Consider the following 27,351-nt stretch of genomic DNA (forward strand, 5'->3'; position numbering starts at 1 on the left):
ACCTTGATTCCATTGCTGATTGTTGGGAAAACCTTTCTGGTTGACTAATGTCCTTTAGGGAAGGAAACTGCCATCCTTACTTGGTCTGGCCTACATGTGACTCCAGACCCACAGCAATATGGTTGACTTTTAACTGCCCTGTCGACAATTAGGGATGGGCAATAAATGTTGCCTAGCCAGTGATGCCATCACCTCGTGAATGAATAAAAAAAAACACTTCACCAACTAAGAATCTTTTACTTCAGTAGGTACTCTTTGTAGATTAGACTTGAGAACACAGCTTGGTGAGCATGTCACAGACACTTTTCTGCAGCTGGTACATAACAAAACACCCAATGTCTCTGGTACTAAATGGACCTGCTCAGCTCCAGGCAGAAGATGAGTTCCTCTTCTCAGCAATTAATGACTTCATTAAACAGTACAGATAGGTAAAGAAGAATCCATCAGTAAGTTAGAATTGCCTTTACAAGTGATCAGAGACAAAGGAAGAAGAAAATTTACGAGGCTGAATGAACCAGCATTGTAAACAAAGTTTGACTTTTGTAAATATATGTCCACTATGAACATAACTACTACAGTTTGCTGTTGGACCTGTTTAGCCACACTCATGTAAAAGATTAGCAGCCTCATCAGCTATCCCAATATGAAAAGAAGCTGCAGTCACAAAGCATTACATCTCATTAGCAAATAACTCCTTTACTGCAGATAGATTCAGTGATGATTTTCCACATTTCTGCAAGGAGAGATTCATTGTATGTATCAGTTTGCCAAGGGAGTGCACAGTGATTCTAGGTGGGATATACACGAAGATCAGTTCACATGTCCACTCTGCCTCGTAGCACATTGGTCTGCTGAGAAAAGCTACTTAAAATGCTGCCTTCCACAGGTTCAGAACTGACCTACTGGATGCTCAAGTATTTCAGAGCAACTTGACAGCATATATGCTCTTTGAAACATCAATGATGATGGAAGAGTCAAAGGAGATTTCTCAGGATTCTTCTCAACCTGCAGGCTATCATAAAAGGCTTCATGACAAACGTCTGTTACGATGTTGAAGCAAAGAAAGCACACTGATCTACTGCCAGTTCTCTGGCTTTCTCATCTGTTGCAGAACACCACAGGTAAAAGGGAAAAATGTCAGTGACAATTTCACTGTACATAAATGATATTTTTGCCATAGCTTAACAGCATTAGGTTTTTTGGAAACAAAGTAGGGTCTTTGTACAGGTGGTGTGACTGGAATATGGAAATGGATAAGGTATGAGAGAAGGATTTGAGTGGTGAACCTTGAGTGCCTGGGTGTGCTTTTGGATGAATGATGGCCTATGGTGCAATGGAAGACGTGGGTGGTTTGGTGGATAGAAGATGGAACAGGGAGATGTCTTTGCTCACTTTGACTACCTGAGATGAAAGTGTGGGGCACAGCAGTTACTGTTAGTTCTTGTGGATATGTGTCCTGAGCAACTGTGTAGGCAGCACAGAGGCATGTAGGGTTTGTGGTGTCGGGCACTGGGGTAGATGACAGTGAATGAAGGAAGATACGGTAGGCATCACTTAGAGTAGTAGACCATGAGTTCTTTGTTGGAGATGGGCATAGTAGTAGAGAGAAAGTGATTGTGAGACATCAGAGAGTATGGTGGCACTTACAACGGTAGAGTGGAGAAGGCCATTAACATTATTCTTACCATGCTGAGTATTTCTCTAGATGGCTGAGACTGCACTAACCTGAGTGGTGACTTCTGACCACGCTGGCATGGTCTGGTGCTGTGGCCTGTGCTCCTGGTTCGGGGGGAAGAGGGCATCCCACTTCTTCACCACCCAATCCAGCACGACATCTGGATCCTTGCTTGCACAATGGGCTGCCTATTTCTCCCTTTGCATGTACAGGGCAAATGTCAGGAACCATGCAGGACAACTCCAGACTGATTTTTTTTGTTCAGGTGAAGACGGGCTTTTAAAGATGGCACAGGCACAAGGGATACCAGTGAATTATGAGATATCTGCTGAGTGGTGAATTATCCTGGGAATGGAGCATGGTAAGATATGACCAGAATTGGTGAATGTGATAGACACTATAACAACAGAGTAGGTAATATTGAGTGCAGGTTTGGTAAAATAGTGTGAGAGAACCTGCAGGGCTTTGTGGTGAAAAACCTTCTAAAGCCTGATGCAACTTGGACTTAGCCAAACAAAACACAAGATTCAGCCCAAAGCTCTATCAACATCAAACGATACTGCATGTGACTGAGACTTCTCATGAGCTAATCGACTTTGAAAGGTTTCAACCTTAAGGGGAAGGGGGAGCAGCCCCAAGTTGTGGTCCACATTGGCACCAACGACATAGGTAGGAAGAGAGATGGGGATTTAAGGCAAAAATTCAGGGAGCTAGGATGGAAGCTGAGAGCTAGGACGAACAGAGTTGTTGTCTCTGGTTTGTTGCCCATGCCATGTGCTAGTGAGGCGAGGAATAGGGAGAGAGAGGAGTTGAACACGTGGCTACAGGGATGGTGCAGGAGGGAGGGTTTTGGATTCTTGGATAATTGGGGCTCTTTCTGGGGTAGGCGGGACCTCTACAAGCAAGATGGTCTTCATCTGAACCAGAGGGGTACCGATATCCTGAGGGGGAAATTTGCTAAGGCTATTCGGGTGGGTTTAAACTAATTCAGCAGGGGGATGGGCACCAAAATTGTAGTTCGACTATAGAAAAGGTTGAGAGTAGGGTGGTCCGAAATAAAGTTTCAGGGAAGCAAGATGGCACTGGCAAGCAAGAATTTGGTTTAAAGTGTGTCTACTTCAATGCCAGGAGCATCCGGAATAACGTAGGTCAACTTGCAGCATGGGTTGGTACCTGGGACTTCGATGTTGTGGCCATTTCGGAGACATGGATGGAGCAGGGACAGGAATGGTTGTTGCGGGTTCTGGGATTTAGATGTTTCAGTAAGAACAGAGAAAATGGTAAAAGGGGCGGAGGTGTGGCATTGTTAGTCAAGGACAGTATTAAAGTTGCAGAAAGGATGTTTGGGGACTCGTCAACTGAGGTAGTATGGGCTGAGGTTAGAAACAGGAAAGGAGAGGTCACCCTGTTGGGAGTTTTCTATAGGCCTCCGAATAGTTCTAGAGATGTAGAGGAAAGGATAGCAAAGATAATTCTCGATACGAGTGAGAGAGACAGGGCAGTTGTCATGGGGGACTTCATATTTCCAAATATTGACTGGGAACATTATAGTTCGAGTACTATAGATGGGTCAGTTTTTGTCCAGTGTGTACAGGAGGGCTTCCTGACACAGTATGTAGATAGGCCAACAAGGGGCGAAGCCATATTAGATTTGGTACTGGGTAATGAGCCTGGCCAGGTGTTAGATTTGGAAGTAGGTGAGCACTTTGGTGATAGCGATCACAATTCTGTTATGTTTACTTTAGTGATGGAAAGGGATAGGTATATACCACTGGGCAAGAATTATAGCTGGGGGAAAGGCAATTACGATGAGATTCGGCAAGATTTAGGGAGCATAGGATGGGGAAGGAAACTGCAGGGGATAGGCACATTAGAAATGTGGAGCTTATTCAAGGAAAAGCTCCTGTGTGTCCTAGATAAGATGTACCTGTCAGGCAGGGAGGAAGCTGTAGAGTGCGGGAGCCATGGTTTACGAAGGAGGTGGAATCTCTCTTCAAGAGGAAGAAAAAGGCTTATGTTAGGATGAGATGTGAAGGCTCAGTTAGGGCACTTGAGGGTTATGAGGTAGCCAGGAAAGACGTAAAGAGAGAGCTGAGAAGAGCCAGGAGGAGACATGAGAAGTTGTTGGTGAATAGGATCAGGGTAAACCCTAAGGCTTTCTATAGGTATTTAAGGAATAAAAGAATGACGAAAGTAAGATTAGGGCCAATCAAGGATAGTAGTGGTAAGTTGTGTGTGGAGTCAGAAGAGACAGGGGAAGTACCAAATGAATATTTTCCAACAGTATTCACTCTAGAAAACAACAATGTTGTCGAGGAGAATACTGAGATACAGGCTATATGACTAGGTGGGATTGAGGTTCACAAGGAAGAGGTATTAGAAATCCTACAGAGTGTGAAAATAGATAATTCTCCTGGGCCGGATGGGATTTATCCTCAGATCCTCTGGGAAGCCAGGGAGGAGATTGCCGAGCCTTTGGCATTGATCTTTAACTTGTCATTGTCTACAGGAATAGTGCCAGATGACTGGAGGATAGCAAATGTGGTTCCCCTGTTCAAGAAGGGGAGTAGAGAACCCTGGTAATTATAGACCAGTGAGGCTTACCTCAGTTGTTGGTAAAGTGTTGGAAAAGGTTATAAGGGATAGGATTTATAATCATCTAGAAAAGAATAAATTGATTAGAGATAGTCAGCACGGTTTTGTGAAGGGAAGGTCGTGCCTCACAAACCTTATTGAGTTCTTTGAGAAGGTGACCAGACAGGTAGATGAGAGTAAACCAGTTGATGTGGTGTACATGGATTTCAGCAAGGCGTTCGATAATGTTCCCCACAATAGGCTATTGTACAAAATGCGGAGTAATGGCATTGTGGGAGATATAGCAGTTTGGATCGGAAATTGGCTTGCTGAAAGAAGACAGAGGGTGGTAGTTGATGGGAAATGTTCATCCTGGAGACCAGTTACTAGTGGTGTACCGCAAGGGTGGGTGTTGGGTCCACTGCTGTTTGTCATTTTTATAAATGACCTGGATGAGGGCGTAGAAGGATGGGTTAGTAAATTTGCAGACGACACTAAGGTCGGTGGAGTTGTGGATAGTGACGAAGGATGCTGTAGGTTGCAGAGAGACATAGATAAGCTGCAGAGCTGGGCTGAGAGGTGGCAAATGGAGTTTAATGCAGACAAGTGTGAGGTGATGCACTTTGGTAGGAGTAACCAGAAGGCAAAGTACAGGGCTAATGGTAAGATTCTTAGTAGCGTAGATGAGCAGAGAGATCTCGGTGTCCATGTACACAGATCCTTGAAAGTTGCCACCCAGGTTGACAGGGCTGCTAAGAAGGCATACAGTGTTTTAGCTTTTATTAATAGAGGGATCGAGTTCCGGAACCAAGAGGTTATGCTGCAGCTGTACAAAACTCTGGTGCGGCCGCACTTGGAGTATTGTGTACAGTTCTGGTCACCGCATTATAAGAAGGATGTGTAAGCTTTGGAAAGGGTGCAGAGGAGATTTACTAGGATGTTGCCTGGTATGGAGGGAAGGTCTTATGAGGAAAAGCTGAGGGACTTGAGGCTGTTTTCATTAGAGAGAAGAAGGTTGAGATGTGACTTAATTGAAACATATAAAATAATCAGAGGGTTAGAGAGGGTGGATAGGGAGAGCCTTTTTCCTAGGATGGTGACGGCAAGCACGAGGGGGCATAGCTTTAAATTGAGGGGTGAAAGATATAGGACAGATGTCAGAGGTAGTTTCTTTACTCAGAGAGTAGTAAGGGAATGGAACGCTTTGCCTGCAACGGTAGTAGATTTGCCAACTTTAGGTACATTTAAGGCGTCATTGGATAAGCATATGGATGTACATGGAATATAGTAGGTTAGATGGGCTCGAGATCGTTATGACAGGTCAGCACAACATCGAGGGCCGCAGGGCCTGTACTGTGCTGTAATGTTCTATGTTCTAAATGTTTTCAAGAATACTTAGCTTGGTTTTGAAGGAACCATGTAGTAGATGATATTTGTACTGAACAGATCTTGGAGGAAGAAGTCTACCTGCCAAGTTTATGCTCATGGACAAAGATGGGGGTGTCTGTCAGCGTAATAACCAGGGTCTAGGTCTTTGCATGTGCTTCAGTCAGGGTGAGGCCAGGGATGGGACCTGGACCACGAGCAGCGCCGGTACCCGTGTTTTCTGTCCTTGCCCCTGTTCATGCCTCAATTTTGACATCAAGCTTATGAACAAACGTGTTACCCATTTTTGACTAGCATTAATAAACTCCAATGGGCTGCAGTATTACTGAATATTCATAATATGCTAATAAATGAAAAACAGGTTCACAACCAGGAAACCTGAACCAACTGGAAAGTACTCAGAACTAGCAGCAGCATTTTAACCCACCATCAGGAAACAGATCTTTTGTCTCCCACCCAACTGAGTTCCTTCACCTGCCCTTCTAAATTCCCTCGGCACCAAGGAGAATTCTCTTTCTCCTGGCCTCCACTTTTCTCACCAGTGCTTTTGGGTTGGTATCACTGTAATAAAGTGCCTTTCTTTGACATTCTCTAACATCACACATACCCTGAATCTTCCAAAGGGATTGCCCAGGAGCCTTCAGCACATTAATTTTACAGGAACCGTGTGCTTTCATCTGTTCTTCCATGGAATGCTTTTAAAAGTTGAAGACTCCTTGGAGAATGAGGTTTGCACACAACAGTAATTTCCTACTTGAGGTGCATGGAAGTCTGCGTGCTATACAGAGATGTGTGATATGGATTCACTTAGGGTCTCTGATACAATCGGAAATGAGGTGGTTACATCAATTTGACTTGTGTCCCGTCTGAAATTTTCTGGCTGTAGGTCATTAAATGCAACACCAGAGCACATTAATTTTGAACTTAAAAGTCCAGAAGTATTTTATCCTAAAATAAGGAAATTTTAAAAATTGTCAACATTTTATATTCCAGGTCAACTATGCAGTTGCAAGGAAGCTGTGTGCACTAGGTATGTAATTTTATAATTCTGCAATATAATGTAATTCTCATTCAATCAGTGGTTGCCAATATCCACACATCAGCGTGGACAGATTATCAGCAAAAATCTTCCCCATCTAACAGGACAGTCCAGTTTCTGCTTTTGATTTAGGAAAGTGTCCAGGTTACCTCCAAAACCTCAGCATATCCCCTTCAACTCTGTGGTATGCCAATTGAAAATATATTTTAACCTGAACTTGCCATTGAGGCCCACTCAGGCCCATTTAGAAATCAAGGGTCCTTAGCTTCAAGTATGGAAAATCCCAACCCATAATTGTACATTCAGGCATTTGTGTTTGCATCATTTGATTCATAATGGAAAAACACAGATATCACCACTTGCAATGCCAAAAATGATAGTGATCCTGCACGTTCAAGTCCTTGCTGTTTTTCAGCAGGTTACATTGGAATGCAACTGAACATGACAAGATAGTCAATTGGAAGTAAAGTATATAACAGGCTGTGGCAAATCAGAATAATGACAAGAATGCATCAAAAGCAGAACAGTTTAGTAAAGTCAAGGATGTCAGTGTGACTGAGATGTTCAAGAGGTTAAATGCTGCTGTTCCAACCTTTATACCTGAATTTAGGCACTGCCCGGATAGGTCAAATAGATGCGATAATGGGAACTGCAGATGCTGGAGAATCCAAGATAATAAAGTGTGAAGCTGGATGAACACAGCAGGTCAAATAGATGATCCCTTTGTCTACTGGCTGTGATGTGGTCAACGGGAGCAGTCTTACTTTAATTTCTAAACGGTCAGGAACCAAAGTACAACATCTAATATCAAGAAGCAAATACCAATAAAGCAACTGGCAGATGAGAGAAGCACTAATATAGTTGGGGAAGTTGGGATTTAAGGTATCTTATTGTGATAAAATAGAACTATTATAATTGCACATGGAAATAAATGTCACTTACCACAGTGTATTGATGTTTTTCAGAAAGGACACGCACTGTGTTAGCCCGAGAAAACAGCTTCACTGTAAAAATGTTCACATTCCAGTTCTTCACAATGTTTACTTCTATTGTTTACATCGCTTTTTTTCTGGGAAGGTGGGTAACATTAAACACTCCAATTTGTATAAATCAGCAAATCCTATGATTCATCGTGAGTAATAGCATGATACATTTGGAAGTGTGGTAAAAGAACTTATACAGAATTTTAACTCTCGAGCAAAAGGTGTGACTTTGGGTGCAAACTGGCAGCAGAAGGGGGTTGGTTGCAGGTGATTGGATGAGATGGATGGCGGTGTAAAGCCCCAGAAAGTGATGTTGAATCAGGAACTCAATCTGTTCCTGCTCGTATCAGGATTTAATCCAGGCGAGTTTGCAGATAAACAGGAAAAGCCCAGAAGCTGTCAGCTGTCATTAAAATATTTCACTCCCGAACTACCTTAGATTTAACCCAGAATTCTAACTTGAAACATCTAGTGCTTGCGTTTCCTGAAATGTGTTGAACTTGGACCAACCAGGTAAAAGTAGGGGATGGGAGGGTGCTTAGGATTCATCAAAGATTGAAACTGACGAACTGTTGCCCTGCCTGGGTGACAGACTGGTATACATTAGCACTTCTTTACTGCTTGATTGGTATCTGCAAATGCTTTGAAGTTATATCGCATGTATTGTACTTCACTCCCCCTGATCTATACTGCCTTATTATCAAGTCTTTCACTAGAGCATAGGAACAGCTTATGCAGCTCAGACTTGATGTGAACAAGGTTAGTAATACCAACAATACCAATGGCAATGGGAGCAACATCAGCACCAATATCAGCTACCTTCTCCTCAGCCATACACCACAGAAATGAGATCCAGCTTGAAGGAGGTAGACTCCCAATACAGGATCTACAGAACAGAGGATCAACTGTCTCAATGTGTGCACTATTGTCACTGGAGGCTGAGGCCTTCATAGCTAGTAATTGCTGGAATATTCAGCATCATAAAACAAGACGTCCTTCCAGTGGACCAGACAGACATGCATTTTTAGGGGCCAACAAGTGGCTATTACAAAGGACATACTGCATCACTTCCTGTTCTCTCTATATTCTTGGTACATTCATATAGACAATCATATGAATTAGGAGCAAGAGTGGATCATATGGCCACTTGAGCCTGCTTCACCTTTTGAAGAGACCACGCCTGATCTGACTGTGCCATAATAACCACAAGTCTGTTTTTAATCAAGAATATATCTAATTCAACCTTAAATTTGACCCTCTTTTAACTATTCTGTTTGGAAGATAATTCCATAATCTAATGGCCCGCTGAGATAAAATCATTTCTCCTCATTTTCATTTTAATGTGTGTACCTTTACTTCACAAGCAGAAACTACCTCTTAATATCCATCCTGTCAAGTCTTCTTATAATGTTATATGTTCTAATATGGCCACTCCTCATTCTTATAATCTCCAGTGGATCTGAGTTAAAACTCTCCAACCTTGCCTTTAGGATAGCCACCTCATTTCAAGAAACAGTCAATGAACCTTCTTCAAACTATTTCCATCGCAATTTTACCCTTTCTTAAGTAAGGAGAACAAAACAATATGCGGTATATTTCCAGATACTGTCTCACCATTGCCCAATACAACCTGGACAACACTTCTCTATTTTCATTCTCTTTAACCCTTGCAATATATGCCAATATTTCAACTACCTTTCTAATCAGTCACAGTACCTATGTACCAATGTTTAGTGATTAATATACCAGGGCATCAGATCCCTCTCTACTGCAGAGTTATGCAAATTTTCACCATTTAAATTATGTTCTGCTTTTCATCCCATATTAGATTCCACATTTTAACTCATTAACATTGTTAAACTCATTTGCAGACTCCTTATGTCCCCCTCACAATCCACTCTCCTATCTATCCTTGTTGCATCAGCAAATTTAACAATCATCCATTCTTGCATTTTCCTCAGCAAGGAGAGAAAGCAGAGATTTGTGAGTGTGAGAAGTGAATTATGTGGAGAGGACAGATGTCTCTTAGGGAACAAAATCTACTATCCATACCTGATTTGGCCTTTTTGTGATTTCAAGCTTGCAGCAATTTGGTTGACTCGTAACTGGCCTTTGAAATGGTGTGGCAAATCACTCATGGATAAATTAATGATGAGCAAGAAATATTGGCCTTGCCAGTGATACTCACATCCTACCAAAGAATAACACTGAAAAAATGGAGGTTCACTGTGAGGCACAATATAAGATAGTACAAAGACAAGAGTGAGTGTCAATGTTGGCTAGTAAGTTGGGGATATGAGGTGGAATAATGGAAGTGGAGCAGTATGAAGTGTTGGTCTAATGAGTGTTGTTAAGGAGAATGCTGAGAAAAGTCAGAGATTGGGCTCAATGTCCAAAAATATTTGAAGACCCTTCTGGAGTCTTTGAACCCTTTTGAGGTTCACTTCAGTCATTCAGATCCCACAGCAAAATGTTAATTTTATAATAAAACAAGGAACTGTAGATGCTGAAGATCTGAACGAAAAGTAGAAATTGCTGGTGAAACTCTATGTTCTGATAAAGTCACCAGACTTGAAATGTTAAATCTGCTTTGTCTCCACACAAACAACCAGACTTGTTGAGTTTTGCCAGCAATTTATTTTTTGTTGTTGGACAAAAATTCTGTTTTTCTCTCCATAGCAAATGACAGACATGTTGAATGTTTCTAACCTTTTCAGTTTTTACTACAATTGATGCATCTGCAATGATTTGCTTTTGTACTATAGCACTTGGCATTAGGCTTGTATTTTATCATCAGATGGATTATAGGGTCTGAACAAGCGGCTGAAATAACTCCACAGAGGCCAGTATCCTATCACCAAAATACCCTTTATTTACAAGTGTATAGCGCAAGACGCTAGTCTGGTCTCCTCATCAGTGAACAGAGCTTCTGACACTCCTGTTTATATCTGCCAGCCTGGGCTCTCTGATTGGACCAGGTTAACAACCCTAATCAGGGATCTCATATTCTAACTGCCACCTGGCTGACCTCGTTACAATCACGACACCCTGCCCCTCCAAGCCCGGGGACATAAACCTGTTCCTTCCCTTGTTGCATCTCCTGGGGTGTTTTCGCACTGGGTCCAGTTCGTCAGACTCAGCATTGGATGCGGGCGGCATGTACTGGACCATAGCCCGCCTTCTGCACCTACAGCTTCTTTGAAGAAATTCATCTTCTTCTTCAGGCGAGAAAGGCGTCAAAAATGTTACATGCACTGTGTCCATCTCAGACTCCAGGGTTTCTGCAACATTAGACGGAGGGTGGGAACCCATGGATTTCAAATGCCTTTCTGGCTGTTCTGAAGGACCATGTATGTTTTGCTTCTGGCCTTTTTTACAAGTTTGCAGCTTTCACGTGGTCCACATTCTGGATCAGGACTACATCATCTAGCCAAATACGGTGGCACAGTGGTTAGCACTACTGCCTCACAGCACCAGGGACCTGAGTTCAATTCCACCTTTGGGCAACTGTCTGCGTGGTGTATGCACATTCTCCCCATGTCTGTGTGGGGTTCCTCCAGGTACACCGGTTTCCTCCCATTGTCCAAAGATGTGTAGGCTAGGTGGATTGACCATACTAAATTGCCCCTAGTGTTCAGGGATGTGTAGATGGGATGGGTTAGGGTTGCTGCTCTGAGGGTCAGTGTGGACTTGTTGGGTCAAAGGAACTGCGTCCACACTGTAAGGATTCTATGATTCAAACATTGCACATCATGTGACCTGACCTTGCATCAGTCATGCCTGTCACCCATGCAGGGCCATTCTCGTGGTTTCGATGCCAAACTTCATCCCCTGAAGTAAATTGCCTCTCTCACTTAGAGGAGTCTTGTGTCCAGCACTAGTGTTCCTGGTGTCATTTTACCCTTCCCCCAGTCAGGCCCAGGAAGATCAGATTTAACCTGGTGCAGAGTCTTTTCCCCATTAGCAACTACTGGTGCTATCCCTTTGTTGCATTAGTGTTTGGTATCAAGTGAAGCTATTTCTTTAAGCCTTCAAAGTTTGGACTGCTCTTTCAGCTAGACTATTGCACAATGGATAGTATGGAACTGACCTTACATGACAAATGCTATTCGACTTTAGGAAATATTCAAATTCCCTACTGGTAAATGACGGCCCATTGTCTGTGACTGACACTTCTGGGAGCCCATGTACTGCAAAAAAGAGCTTGTAAGCTTTTCAATTGTTGTCTCCTTGTTTGACAAATGAACTTGATGCATTTTCAATCATGTTGAATGTGCATCTACAAAAACTAAGAACATTGAGCCCATGAAAGGGCCAACATGATTCAGGGTTTATCTGGCCTTTCCCACAAATGTGGGGAGCTGCTGGTGGTAATTTTTGTCCTTGTTGGAACTCTGGGCTCTGCCCCACTGACACATCTATGTCTGCATCCAATCCTGGCCACCAGACATAACGTCTTGACATAAAGTCTTCAGTTTGGACACCCTGGCTGACCCTGGTGGAGTTCAGCCAGTATCTGGCCACAATCTTTGCTCGGGACAATCACTCTTGCTCCCCATAATAAAATGTTATCCTTTATTGTGATCTCGACACACCAGGTCCAGAAAGGTTTCAGTTCTGGTTGTGATGGCCCTTTTGCTTCCCCCATCACCACCAGCATGTTCTAGTTTTGGCAGGACTGGATCTTTTTGTGTCCACAAATCTGATTTTGTCAGTGGTGACTGGAAGTGTGTCCAGAAAGTTTAAAACTAGAATGATTCCTCCCGTGGTGGTACACCAATGGCGTATCTGCCAACAGGAGGCGGCTCAAGGTGTCTACATTTGCTACCTGGCCTCCCAGACAGTGCTGTAATTTGTAATTGTATGCACTTAGAATGAGAGTCCACCGCTGAATTCAACCTGAAACAATGTCCTTTTTGAATAGCCATAGCGGCGGTTTGTAGCCTGCTAATATCACAAATTCACATTGATAAATGTACTAGTGGAACTTTCTCACACTAAAGTTGACTGCCAAACTTTCATTGAATTAGTGAGTCATACAACGCTGAGACAGGCCCTTCAGCCCAAACTGGTCCATGCTGAACAAAATGCTCATTCACGCTAACTCTATTTCCCTGCACTTGGCCCATATCCTTCTAACCCTTTCCTATCCATGTATTCATCCAAATGCCTTTTAAATGTTGTTAATGTACCCACCTCAACCACTTCTGCCGGCAGCTCATTCCACATGCATATCATCCTTTGTGTAAAAAAGTTGCCCCTCAGGTTCCCATGTATTCCTTCCCCACTTACCTTAACTGATGATCTCTAGTCCTCAATTCCCTAACCCTGGGAAAAAGAATGAGGGCATTCACCCTATCCATACCTCTCATAATCTTATGCACTTTTATAAGATCTCCCCTCAGTCTCCTATGCTCTGAAGAAAAAAGACCAAACTTGTCCAATTTCTTCCTATAACTCAGTCCCTTGAGTCCTGGCAGCATCCTTCTAAATCTCCTCTGCACTCCTTCCAGATTAATAACATCCTTCCTATTGCAAGGTGACCAAAACTGAGCACAATACTCCAAGTGTGGCCTCACCAATGGCCTGCACAACTGCAACATAACTTCCCAACTTCGATACTCACTGCCCTAACTGATGAATGCCAGTGTGCCAAAAGCCTTTTAAACTGCCCTAATAAAACGCTTTCTTTCCAAATGCATATATATTTTGTCCCTCAGAATCTTCTCAAGTAACTTATCTACCACTGATGTTAGGCTTACTGGCCAGTAATTCCTAGGTTTTTCTTTGCAGCCCTTCCTGAATAAGGGCACAACATTTGCTACCGTCCAGTCTCCTGGGACCTATCCCATCTCTAATGATGGTGCAAATATATCAGCCAGACTCCACTTTCAGTCACCATGCACCTGAACACCAAGGTCACTCTGTTCCACTACACTCCTTAAGGCCCTGTCATTCACCATGAAACTCCTACCTTGTTTTGACTTTCCTAAATGTAACATCTCACACTTACTGAGATTAAACTCCATTTGTTATTTCTGAGCCACTTCCCCAGCTGATCAAGACCCTGCTGCAATTTCTGACAACCTTCCTCACTATCCACAATACCACCTATTTTAGAATTATCCGCAGACTTCCTAATCATGCCTTGTACATTCTCATCCAGATCATTAATACAGATAACATCATGCCAATTGTATATCCAATCTGTCAGCTCTCCGTGGATTCCTTGCGATCTAACCTTCCAGAGCAGCCTACCATGTGGAACCTTATCAAAGGCCTTACTGAAATCCACGGAGAGGAAATCTACCAGTGTATCCTCATCAACCTTTCTGGTCACTTCATCATAGAACTCCAACTAATTTATGAGACATGATCTCCTATGCACAAAACCATGCTAACTTCTCGTAATAAAACCCTTTCTTTCCAAATGCATATATATTTTGTCCCTCAGAATCTTCTCAAGTAACTTATCTACCACTGATGTTAGGCTTACTGGCCAGTAATTCCCAGGTTTATCTCTGCAGCCCTTCCTGAATAAGGACACAACATTTGCTACCCTCCAGTCTTCTGGGACCTATCCCATCGCTAATGATGGTACAAATATATCAGCCAGGGCACCCACAATTTCTTCTCTAGTCTCATGCAGCGTTCTTGGAAATATCAGGTTAGGACCAGGAGATTTATCCACCTTCATACATTCTCATGCTTCCAACAATTCCTCTACAGTGATATGGGCTGTCCCTAAGATATCACCACTAACTTCCCCCAGTTCCCAAGTTTTCACATCTTTCTCTACAATAAACACAGAGGAGAAATATTCACTGAGGACCTTGCCCATTTCCTGGGGTTCCAGACATACATGTCCACTTCTGTCCTCGATAGGTCCTATTCTCTCTCTAGTTATTCATTTTCTTGTAATATGCTGAAAGAATCTCTTTGGAGTCACCCTAAGCTTCTCAGCCAAGATATATCGTGTCCCCTTTTCACCATTCTGATTTCCTTCTTCAGTAAACTCCTGTACCCCCTTCATACTTCCAGGAATTCTCTTGATCGCAGCTGCCTGTACCTGAGCCATGCCTCCTTTTTCTGCTCAAAGCCTCAATATCTCTCGTCATCAAGTGTTCCCCACTCCTGCCAACTTTGCAGCCTTCAGCCTCACAGGAAGACACACACCTTGAAATTTAGCTATCACACTTGTGTCCCTGCTATTGAGGATCCCAACCACCGCCAATCTAGTTTAAACCCTCCCTTGCAGCACTAGCAAATCTGCCCACCAGGATATTAGTCCTCCTCCAGTTCAGGTGCAACCCTTCCCTCTTGAGCACATCATCTGCCCCAGCAAAATTCCCATGATTCAGGAATCTGAATCCCTGCCACCTGCACTAACTCTTTAGCCACACACTCATCTGCCATATCCTCCTGTTCTTAACCTCACTAGCACATGGCATTTTGAAGAAATTTGGAGATTACTATTTTAGAGGTCCTGATTTTAAACTTTTCTCCTAGCTCTCTATAATCACTCAGCAGGACCTCATCCCTATATTTTCCTGTCATTTGTGCCAACATGCACAATCACTCTGGCTGCTCACCCTCCCCTTGGGAACATTCTGCAGCCACTCCAAAACATCCTGGACCCTGGCACCCAGGAAGCAATACACTGTCCTGGATTTCCATTTGCACCAACAGAATCTCCTGTCTGTCCGCATAACTATCGAGTCTCCTATCACTAAGGTCCTGGTTATCTTTACCCTTTCCCACTGTGCCGCAGAGCTTCTCCATCTAGGCATATTTATGCTCTGTGTCAGCCAAAGTCCACGAAGCATGTGCTGTCAGGTGTTACTCTCCATTAGGCCATCCGAGAGTCAACACTGTTCCAGTACTGTACAGGAAGGCATTGTATATCAGCACCGGCTCTTGCTTTGGATCTCAGTGCTCCAACACCTTTAATGACGTTGGCTGCTGTTTTTACTTTCCTAAAGGCTATGTTTTTGCTACAAGAACATTTCTAAGGTCAATCCTTTTTCCATAGCGAATGTAAAGGTGCTAGGGTGGAGGTCAGGTCACTCATGAATTTTCCATAACAATTCACCAGTCCAAGAAAAGACTGAAGCACCGGTACACACAGGAGCTGGGTCACCTTTGATCGCCCTCAATTTACCTTCCAATGTGCTTTGTCAACTCTGTAGCCCTCATGGGTCACTTGGGATGCCTGGAAGAAACAATTTTCCCATCTAAGGTATGTGCCTGCTTTAGTGAAAAGTTTGTGGACTGTGTCCAAGTTCTCTAGATGCTCTTTATTGGTCTTCCTGTTTCTTACATCTAACAGCAATTGCAGGGACGCATGGCTCTTGTCCAGCTTTGTGAAGGGAGGATTCACCCCCAGCAGCCATCTTGCATGTAGGCCGTCAATGCAAGAGATTTTTCAACTATTTGCAAAAAGCAGTTTACTGTTTGTTTAAAATACCCACAAAGGTGAGCCAACCTCTCAGGCTTCACAATTGGTACAACCACTGCCACCCATTCTGCAAACTGTACTAGTTTGATGATTCCTTCACTTCCCAGCCCTCTGCTTTCTGGCTCTACTTTTGCATGTAAGGCAAATGGCACGGCCCAGGCCTAGCAGAATCATGAAATTGCTTCCAGATCAACATGCAAGGTGTCCTTGGCTCCTTTGCATTCCCTAGACTTTCCCAAAAATGTCTAGGCATTTAATTAGGGGTTTAATTGGACAAACAATTTCGCCCCATCAAGTTTAGGCCTGGGCCTTTAACTACAATCAGTGGGAACCAGCTGCTTCTTAAATGAGACCAGAGCTGAAGTTGTACCCTTAATCTGTAATGGTTCCATGGTATAGGTTTTCAGTCTAGTTGAAGTTTTACATAAACTTAAGAGTTGGAGTCCAGATCAAACTTTGTTGAAGACTAGTTTGCGATCTCTGATATAGCCGCACTGGTATCAACCTCCACTCGGACCAGGTTATCATTTAACCAGATGTTTATTCTGATTTGAATGTTGCTGAGCAATTTAACTATTCTAAGCCGGATATAGATACGCTTTTCAGTGTGTTCACTCTCCTGAATACAGGCCTATGAGTCCTCTTATTCAATTTAGACCTAGAAGGATCCTTTGGCTGTCCTGAGCCTGCTTTCCGGCAGCAACTACAATGGCTTACTGGGCCAAGTCTTGACTAAATGTTGATCAAGGCTTGGCTTTGTTTTGGGGTTTCGTCGTGGGCTGACCTAGAGTCCTTCTGTTCAGGATATGTCCTGTGTGAGACTATTCAATTGTCTTCACTCGAGTGGTGTTCCCCAAGGTCAGTCAGCTTGGCAAGGGTGTCCACTCCCATCAGCACACCTGTAATTCAGAAGTTTTACTTGTAGCAATTTCTCAGTCCAGATGGGCTTCAGCTAGTAGGTGCTTTTGCACGGTGACATCATTAATCCCACATACCAAACAGTCTCTCAGCATCTCTATCTATCTATCTATCTCATTAAGGGTTAAACCAAGGCCATATGACTCTGCCAGTCACCTTAACCTCATCAAAAATCCTGACACAGATTCTCCTGGCTCTGAAGCTATCGAGTAAAACCACAGCATCTCAGAATTAGAGGAGACTTCAGTCATAATATTCCTCAACTGAATCCATCAGTTCTTGAAAGGTTTTTAATATTTGGTGCCTTAGGAAATGTTAGGCTCCTTATAACTGAAAAAGCTTCAAGTCCACAGGTAGTCAGCAGAATTACTAATTGCTTTTTATCTGCCCCAGTGCCATTTACCCAGAAAAAATAACACATTCTTTTCACATAGTGGGCCCAGTCTTCAGTGGCATGATTGAATGAGTCAAGCTTCCCAAATAACAGCATGATGCTCGAAATGCATACCCCAATTCAAAGACAACTGTTGTGAGTGAATTTCTTCAGGAGCATATTTTTTTTCTCTTGTCACCACTGAAATAAGGCCACAGAGGCCAGTATCCATCACAAAGTCATCCTTCGTTTACATGTGCATAGTACGTGACACTGGTCTGGCTTCCTCAGATCCAGCTCTTAGAGTGAACAGAATCGTTGAAACTCCTGCTTATATCTATCAGCTGGAACTACATGACTGGGGGCTGGTCCAATCAGGGAACTCATATTCTGTGAGGTCCACTTGGTTGGCCTTGATATGATAACTGCAGTGAGATTTGTGGCAGAATCACATGAGAAGTCTGGCAAGATGATGGGAGCATCTCAGTACATATCTTATGCTTCTGCCAAGCAGATTGGCATGTTTCTCACTAGGCAGTAGTGAGTTGCCAATTGAAGGGGACTATAACTTAGTAAATACCTTATTAACGCCACAACTTGCTTCACTAATAGCTATCTTGCCATCTTGCCAAATATGCCAAACAAGCTAGACATCAAGCATTCTCAACACAGAGCAGCTTCATGGAGACCTGAGGTCATCATTGGCTGTGAAGTCTCCATAATGGACACTGGATGCAAACATCACCAGGGTACCTTTCATGGGCACTAGCAATACATGGCATCCAACATGTTCCAGCCTTTAACAACCCTCATTGCATATCTCCAGTCCACTTTTTGACACCTCTGCACTTCAGTTCTGAACTTGAGGCTGCACTAGCAACTATCATTGTAATGGCCGCTGTAAGAACACTGTGCACTCAGGGACACATATCCAGTTCATGGACCGAATCAGGCTGCATTTCAGGACTTTTTGCTTGTTATCTCACATTCACTTACTCTGGACGTAGCTGAATGCTCACAGCATCCCGACCTTGCATTGTCTTGCCTTGTCAGTTATTCAACACAGAGCAAGGATGCTAGTTATCGTTTTCCAAAATCATCAGTCATGTCAAGGGAGGTAGTCACTCAGAAGTTCCTGGTACAATAAGTGAAGGGCAGCCTTCCATGGCTCCCTCAAGGGGCTTGGACATGGTCAGTATGAGCTTTCAGAGAAAAGATGGTTGAAGTGGAGAAGGTAAGTCTCATTCTTCCTACACTGCCAGTCATTCTCCAGACACCTGAGACAACACTGACCCAGGTGGCAAACTCAAATCAAGCAAGGTCTTGTGCCATAGACACCCTCAGGAGGAAGAGGACATATTGCACTTGACCACCACAGCCACTTCTGCATCCCTGTCCACAAAAAAAGCACCCATTTTCTCTGTGTGCAATGCCCAGGGCAATTGCCAGGAACCAGATAGCCCTGCACAGACATTGCTTAGGCAGTGAACTTTTCAAGATTGTCTGGCCATAAACAGTGCTTGTCATCTGGGGAGATGTTGGTGTGTATCAGGTTGTACATGATAAGATAGGGATAGAATTGAACTTGAGGATGCCATGGGTGGGCTGGGGTGATAACAAGGTGCCTTTGGGAAGATATGATGGAAAATCTCACTGGGCCTTTTGGCAAGAATCCCTTCCAAAAACTCAATGCAATTCACACTGAGCCAAAAAAAGCAAAGCTCAGCCATTAACTTTGTCTCTTTTCACATTTTTTCATGAAAATGAATGTATAATTTCATGTGAGCATACAGCGGTAGTACATTTGCAGTGAAAGTTGTAATATTAGTATCCTGTTTAGTCACTAAACAATACAGTAATTAATTTATTTCTCTGATAGGATCAATGGGCATCCAGGTAATTATGTGAGAGTAGCTAAGAAATGGCGATTAGAAGAGGTAAGTAAACAATTCCTGATTCTTTACATTCCCTTTCGAGAAACATAGTTTTTTTATTTATTCATGGATGAGGGGTGTTCCTGGCTAGGCAGGATTTACTGCCTATCCCTAATTGCCCTGAGAGAGCAGTTTAGAGTCAACCACATTGCTGTGGGTCTGGAGTCACATGTAGGCCAGACCAGGTAAGGATGGCAGTTTCCTTCCGGAAAGGACATTAGTGAACCAGATGGGTTTTCTCAACAACTGACAATGGATTCATGGTCATTATTAGATTCTTAATTCCAGATATTTATTGAATTCAAATTCCACCATCTGCCATGGCAGGATTCAAACCCTGGTCCCCAGAACATTATCTGCGTCTCTGGATTAACAGCAATATTATCATAAAGCCATCGCCTCCCCACACACCATATACATACAGTGTATATAACATATACATAGAGTAGCATACACCATATGTAACCGTGAATTTAGTTATCAAGGCAGGTTAATGAATTGTTTATTTTATAGAGAACTTAGGGGGAAAATAACTTCAACTAGTATATTGAGCACCTTTTATCTAGTTTCTTTTTTATGTATTGTCTAAATGGCCTGTTTATAAAATCAAAATTCAGAGATAATTCTTTTTCACATCCTGAGAAAAAATTATTTAAAATACTCTAAATATGAAAAGGATTTTCGAGCTTTAAACCCAGATTCTTTTCTTAGTGTTATGTGGTATTATCATCGTGTTAAATGGGACAGACTTTGAACAGATCCAGCAACTCACAACGGGGCACAGCAGCAGCAGCATTGTACTCCAGCACAATCTGCACCCTCATGGCCTGGCATATTCCCCACTCAACCATTGCCATCAAGCCAGGGAATCAACGCTGGTTCAAGGGAGAGTGCAAGAGGGCATGCCGGGGCAGCACCAAGCATACTTGAAAATGAGATGTCAACTTGATGAAGCTACAAAAGACTCTTTGTGAGCCAAACAGCGTAAGCAGTAAGTGATAGACAGAGCTAAACGATCCTGCAACTAATGGATTAGATCTAAGCTCCGCAGTCTGCCACTCCAGTCGTGACTGGAGGTAGACAATTAAACAACTCGCTGGAGGATGTGTCTCCACAAATATCCCCATACTCAATGATGGAAGAACCCAGCTCATCAGTGCAAAAGATAAGGCTGAAGCATTTGCAACAATCTTCAGCCATAACTGCTGAGTGGATGATTAATCTTGGCCTCCCTCAGTGGTCACCAGCATTACAGATACAGTCTTCAGACAATTCAATTCACTTTACGTGATATCAAGGAACGATTAGAGACACTGTTTAGTGCAAAAGCAATGGGTCCGGACAACATTCTAGTAATAGGACCGAAGACATGTGCTCCAGAACTGGCTGCTCCCCTAGCCAAGCTCTTCCAGAACAGTTGCAATGCTGGCATCTATCTGACAATGTGGAAAATTTACTAGGTTATGTCCTGAACATAAAAAGTAGGACATATCCAACCCAGGCAAAAACTGCCTCAACGGTCTATTTTTGATCAACTACATAGAGATGGAAGGAGTAATGAACAGTGCAATCAAGCAGCACTGCTCAGCAATAACCGGCTCAGTGACACACCGTTTGGGTTCCACCAGGACCACTCAACTCCTAACCCCATTACAGACTTAGTTCAAATGTGGACAAAAGAGCTGAATTCCAGAGGTGAGATGAAAGTGACAGTCCTAGACATCAAGGCTACATTTGATCCAGTGTGGCATCATGGACACCTAGAAAAATTGGAATCAATGGGTTTGAGGGGGCAAACTCTTCACTGGTTGGAGGTATACCTAGCACATTGGAAAACAGTCATGGTTGTTAGAGGTCAGAGATCTTAGCTGCAGGACATTTCTTCAGGTGTTCACCCAAACGTCTTCAGCTGCTTCGTCATTGATCTACCCTCTATTGCAAGGTTAGAAGTGGGGATGTTTGCTGATGATTGCACAATCTTCAGTGCCATTCACAATTCCTCAGACATCGAGACAGTCCATGCTCAAATGCAACCAGACGTGAAGGACCCAGTTGCAGAAGGTGGAGCAGAAACCTGGGCGACAGAGTTTGGAGAATGATTTTGTTGGAATTATAATGTTGTAGGCAGAGCTTTAGTCAATGATTAGAAGTCTGACATAGATGAGGGGAATACTCCACATTTCCCTGGATGGATGCAGCTCCAAAAACACTCAAGAAGCTTGCCACCATCCAGGACAAAGCAGTCCAGTTGTTTGGCACGACATCCATAAGCATCCACCCCCTCCACCAATGACACTCAGTGACAGCCGTGTGTACTGTCTACAAGATGCACTGAACAAATTCACCAAGATCCACTGACAATACCTTCCAAACATATGGCCATTTCCATATAGAAGGACAAGGGCAGCAGATACATGGGAACATCACAACCTGTAAGATGCCCTCCACCCCACTCACCAACCCGACTTGAAATTGTATTGCCATTCCTTCATAGTCGCTGGGTCAAAATCCTGGAATTCCCTCCCTTATGGTATTGTGGGTCAACCCACAGCAGGTGGACTGCAGTGGTTCAAGAGGGCAGCTCACCACCACCTTCTCAAGGGCAAAGAGGGCAATAAATGCTGGCCAGCCAATGGTGCCCACTTCCCATCCCACAAATGAATTTAAAACAAAAAATTTTCATGAAAAACTGTTAAATGACCCAGTATTTCCTACATATTTGCATGTTGACTTTCTGAGTCCTTTTTAGTATTTTGTTGAAGTGCATTTGTTTATTTCTTATATTTTTAATTGGTATTTTCTACATCTCCTCATGCTTTGGCTTTCTTTTCTTATGATACAAAATGGGAAGCTTATGAGTAATTTTAAGTTGCCGAAAGTGCTATGTGGGTAAAATGTCACGAAATCTACTTTGAGCAGCTAGAAGATCAGAAGGTTCCATTTTTTACTACCTGAAGTAAACTGCATGTCCTTCTGTTTTGTTGACACTATTTCAGTCCACATGTCTTCCCAAAGTTTCTTGGACATATCGAAGGGAGGAAGTCTTTGTCACCTATATTTCACCCTTATTTTGGTAATGTCTTACTATAGGATTGGACTTGATCTTGTAGTACTTCTATCCTAAAACAATAAGATAGTAATCTTGAAAATTTGGAATTAGTGGATTGCGGAACATTTGCAATGATGGATATAAGACCAATCTGCAGACTAACACAGATGAGATAATTTAAGATATTGTTATATAGCCACGCAAAAACAAAAAGCTTGATATGAGCAATGATAAATGTCAAACAGTTGACATAAGCATAATCTTGGGCATTATAGCTGATATACGATGTAGTTGGGCAATATAATGCCATATTTCTTAAGGTGCATTATCTTCTGCTTCTATTTTCAGGCCTTGCAGCTATCAGCTGGAGACCAGCTGCTTCAGGATATACTGCACTCTCTAGTGCAACTGTCTTAAGTAATGAAAGGGAAAAACCTGCATATTGCTCACTTAATGCAGAACATAGAAACTGGGTGTTGTACTACCACATCACATGACCACAGATACTGGTTCACTTCCATATGTTTGGCTTCCTTTCAGGCAGAATGCTGAGCTACTTCAAAATGTGCAGGGTGAAAATCATCCCTTATGATACTGTAAATAAACTCATGATAGAGCAATGGTTGACACCTGTGTTCTCTCTTTTTTTTAGTGCCATCCAAGCGGCTGCATGGCAGATCTCTTAATTCAAATGTCGATTGTTATGGTGTTGAAACAATTGCTAACCACGACCATGGAATATGCTATTCCGTAAGCTTAACTTCACCAGCAGTAACTTTTTTTTATCACACATGCCAAAATGTATTACATACAAAACAACACATTGCTCAGATTGTATCAGTGATAATGGGAACTGCAGATGCTGGAGAATCCAAGATAACAAAGTGTGGAGCAGGGTGAACACAGCAGGCCAAGCAGCATCTCAGGAGCACAAAAGCTGACATTTCGAGCCTAGACCCTTCATCGGAGAGGGGGATGGGGAGAGGGAACTGGAATAAATAGGGAGAGAGGGGGAGGCGGACCGAAGATGGAGAGAAAACAAGATAGGTAGAGAGGAGAGTATAGGTGGGGAGGTAGGGAGGGGATAAGTCAGTCTAGGGAAGATGGACAGGTCAAGGAGGCGGGATGATGTGATAGGTAGGAAATGGAGGTGCGGCTTGAGGTGGGAGGAAGGGATGGGTGAGAGGAAGAACAAGTTAGGGAAGCAGAGACAGGCTGGGCTGGTTTTGGGATGCAGTGGGGGGAGGGGAAGAACTGGGCTGGTTTTGGGATGTAGTAGGGGAAGGGGAGATTTTGAAGCTTGTGAAGTCCACGTTGATACCATTGGGCTGCAAGGTTCCCAAGCGGAATATGAGTTGCTGTTCCTGCAACCTTCAGGTGGCATCTTTGTGGCACTGCAGGAGGACCATGATGGACATGTCGTCTGAGGAATGGGAGGGGGAGTTGAAATGGTTCGCGACTGGGAGGTGCAGTTGTTTGTTGCGAACCGTGCGGAGGTGTTCTGCAAAGCGGTCCCCAAGCCTCCGCTTGGTTTCCCCAATGTAGAGGAAGCCACACCGGGTGCAATTGATACAATATACCACATTGGCAGATGTGCAGGTGAACATCTGTTTGATACAGAAGGTCATCCTGGGCCTGGGATGGGGATGAGGGAGGAGGTGTGGGGGCAAGTGTAGCACTTCCTGCGGTTGCAGGGGAAGGTGCCGGGTGTGGTGGGGTTGGAGGGGAGTGTGGAGCGGACAAGGGAGTCGTGGAGAGAGTGGTCTCTCCAGAAGGCAGACAAGGGTGGGGATGGAAAAATGTCTTGGGTGGTGGGGTCGGATTGTAGATGGCGGAAGTGTTGGAGGATGATACGTTGTTTCCGGTGGTTGGTGGGGTGGTATGTGAGGATGAGGGGGATCCTCTGGGGGTGGTTGTGGCGGGGGCGGGGTGTGAGGGATGTGTTGTGGGAAATAGGGGAGACGTGGTCAAGGGCATTCTCAACCACTGCAGGAGGAAAGTTGCGGTCCAGGAAGAACGTGGACATCTGGGATGTGCAGGAGTGGAATGCCTCATCCTGGGAGCAGATGTGGCGGAGGCGGATGAGTTGGGAATAGGGGACGGAATTTTTGGAGGAGGGTGGGTGGGAGGAGGTGTATTCTAGGTAGCTGTGGGAGTCAGTGGGCTTGAAATGGACATCAGTTTCTAGCTGGTTCCCTGAGATGGAGCCTGAGAGGTCCAGGAAGGTGAGGGATGTGTTGGAGATGGCCCAGGTGAACTTGAGGTTAGGGTGGAAGGTGTTGGTAAAGTGGATGAACTGTTCGAGCTCCTCTGGAGAGCAAGAGGCAGCACCAATACAGTCATCAATGTAACGGAGGAAGAGGTGGGGTTTGTGGCCTGTGTAGGTGCGGAAGAGGGACTGTTCCACGTAACCTACAAAGAGGCAGGCATAGCTTGGGCCCATGCGGGTCCCCATGGCCACCCCCTTTGTCTGTAGGAAGTGGGAGGAATCGAAAGAGAAGTTGTTGGGGGTGAGGACGAGTTCGGATAGGCAGATGAGGGTGTCGGTGGAGGGGGATTGGTCGGGCCTGCAGGACAGGAAGAAGCGGAGCCAGTTCCCTCTCCCCATCTCCCTCTCTGATGAAGGGTCTCGGCCCGAAACATCAGCTTTTGTGCTCCTGAGATGCTGCTTGGCCTTCTGTGTTCATCCAACTCCACACGTTGTTACATTGCTCAGATTGAGTCAGTTAAGTGATAGCATAATATACTATTAAGCACTTCATTGTAGAGCTGTTAAACATCTGGTGCTCTTTGGGACCACTTAGACACAAGATTACATTGTGGCACCCTTGGTCACCAAGGTTCACTGATTTGTTATGTCATATTATGCTGAATGCAATCAACAGCATTCTGTACTAATTTAAACCATAAATGCTTCCCCTGGTTTGAATAACTCCTGCAAATTTCAACTAAAAAATTTCACTGGAAATATAATTAAGCTGGTCAAAAAATTGTAGCCTGTTATAAAGGGGGAAAATGAGAAGAAATGGGTAAGCAGCAGAATTAGTAAACCCTTTTGAATAGATAGATTGACATGAAGTTTTTAAGAAGCTGAAAACAACATTTACAGTACTTGTTTTCCTAGCATAACAGATGCCATTTATTTCCAAAATAGTGTCTATGACATAGACATGTACTCCTGGTGCTGGCAACAGTATATGCATGTAAAATATGCAGATGCAACAGATCATGATAACAAGCAGCACTTAATGCTAATTTGACACCAGTACTACCATTGTAGACCTTCACATTTTACCTATCGCCCTTTCGCTATTTTCTTAATCAACCTATTCAGTAATGTTATTATACTCCTGTCAAGCAGGTAAGACTTGAACAGAGGGCCACCAGCATAGAGGTAAGGACATTACCACTGCACCATAAGGTACTGTAGATATTTTCAAATCAAACTGTTCAAAGCTGGTATTACACACATGTGGAGCAGGTGGGACTTGAACTTGGGCCTCCTGATCCAGAGATTGCACATTACCAGTGCCACAAGAGGCCCCATGCAACCTCCCTATGTTAAGCTCACGTATTAACATCATTTTAGCTGAAGGAAAGACCTCTTATCTAAGGTGATCATCAATTACATTTAGGCTGGTTGCTTAATTCCATTAGTTGAATCTGTGATTGTAGTGATGTTTGGTTGTTTACAGAGTTGATTAAAATTACTAGTCTACATGGAATATTGTTGCAAGTGTTGAAGTGTTAATGTAACAAGTTGTAAAGTGGGTGATTGGGTTAATTGACTAATTAATTGGCTGGGTAGACATAAAAATAGAGTAGTAGAGTCCTTATGGCACAGTTGTAGTGTCACTACCCCCAGAGCAGCAGAACCAGCTTCAAGTCCCACCTGCTCCAGAGATATGTAGTGATATCACTGAACAGATTGATTAGAAAAATAGGTTAAAAAAAGTTTATAAAAATGGTGCACTTTATTTTAATTTCATCCCCTTCCTCTCTTCGCACTCTCTCCTATTATTGTTGTTGTTACACTGTCCTGTTAGGTAGAGTTTATATCTTGTTAATTTAATGAGACATAAGCATGATTTGGTGGTTCTTTAATAATAATAAAAATTAAATAAAGGGGAGGAGGTGGGACTTACTGAAAACAACAATACTGGAGATCACACCAGGTCAGACAGCATCCCTGGAGAGAGAGCAAACTAAAGTTTTGAGTCTAGATGGCTGTTCCTCTATTTGGATGATTAAAATTTCTAATAGCATGAACATTACACCCTGGCTACTTTAATCTTACACTCAAACAATAACAGTGTGCTCCATCCATTATACGCCAATATCTGAATGAAATCTGATTTCTAGGCAATAATACTGTATGATATACATGTACTGTACTTAGAATTCATATTTTGATATTATATGTTAAGTCTTTACTTATTTAACTTAATTGTCCATGTTGTACTTTATAGAATCTTGAAAAGTAAGTGGAGGAAGAAATCGATGCTCTCTACAAAGAAAGTAGAGGACGTATCTGAACACTGGATCAAAAATTACAGTTTAAGTGAATTCAATTCTTACTCATTTTTCAATGAGTTTTTAGAAATGAGTAAGTCCATTACACTCAAATGCATTCTCTCTTTTACTGTACCAATATGCTCAACCTAAATGCTTATCATATTGTAACGGTAATGCACTCTGTCTCTAAAGTGCTTAAAATTCAGTTCTACCATTTGCTTTTTTGAAGCTTTTTAATGGCACTTTTTAGATTTTGCAAATCTCCTGAACTTGTGCTCAATTATTATTTTTAATTGTTAGGAAATTTTATATAGCCCAAGAGCTGGAAACTGGATATGCAGAATGACATCATTAGGTGGGATAAGAAATTTCCATTTTCCATCAGTAGTTCGAAATAGAGCAATAAAGTTATCAGTGTGTTTGTGGTGTGTTGAACAGTATGCCAGG

General features: G+C 43.1%; 1 protein-coding gene across 1 annotated transcript in view; it reads left to right on the top strand.

The window, feature by feature from the left end:
* Positions 1–27,351, top strand: part of LOC125459486 (anoctamin-9-like) — a 170,566-nt gene that overhangs the window by 106,662 nt on the left and 36,553 nt on the right. Inside the window, exons 12-16 of the mRNA XM_059652224.1 lie at positions 6,629–6,665; positions 7,640–7,751; positions 19,286–19,343; positions 23,042–23,139; positions 26,859–26,995. Of these exons, the coding sequence (XP_059508207.1) occupies positions 6,629–6,665; positions 7,640–7,751; positions 19,286–19,343; positions 23,042–23,139; positions 26,859–26,995 (442 nt within the window). The remainder of the gene's footprint in view (positions 1–6,628; positions 6,666–7,639; positions 7,752–19,285; positions 19,344–23,041; positions 23,140–26,858; positions 26,996–27,351) is intronic.

Source organism: Stegostoma tigrinum, chromosome 17 (assembly GCF_030684315.1).
Source record: "Stegostoma tigrinum isolate sSteTig4 chromosome 17, sSteTig4.hap1, whole genome shotgun sequence".
NCBI lineage: Eukaryota > Metazoa > Chordata > Chondrichthyes > Orectolobiformes > Stegostomatidae > Stegostoma > Stegostoma tigrinum.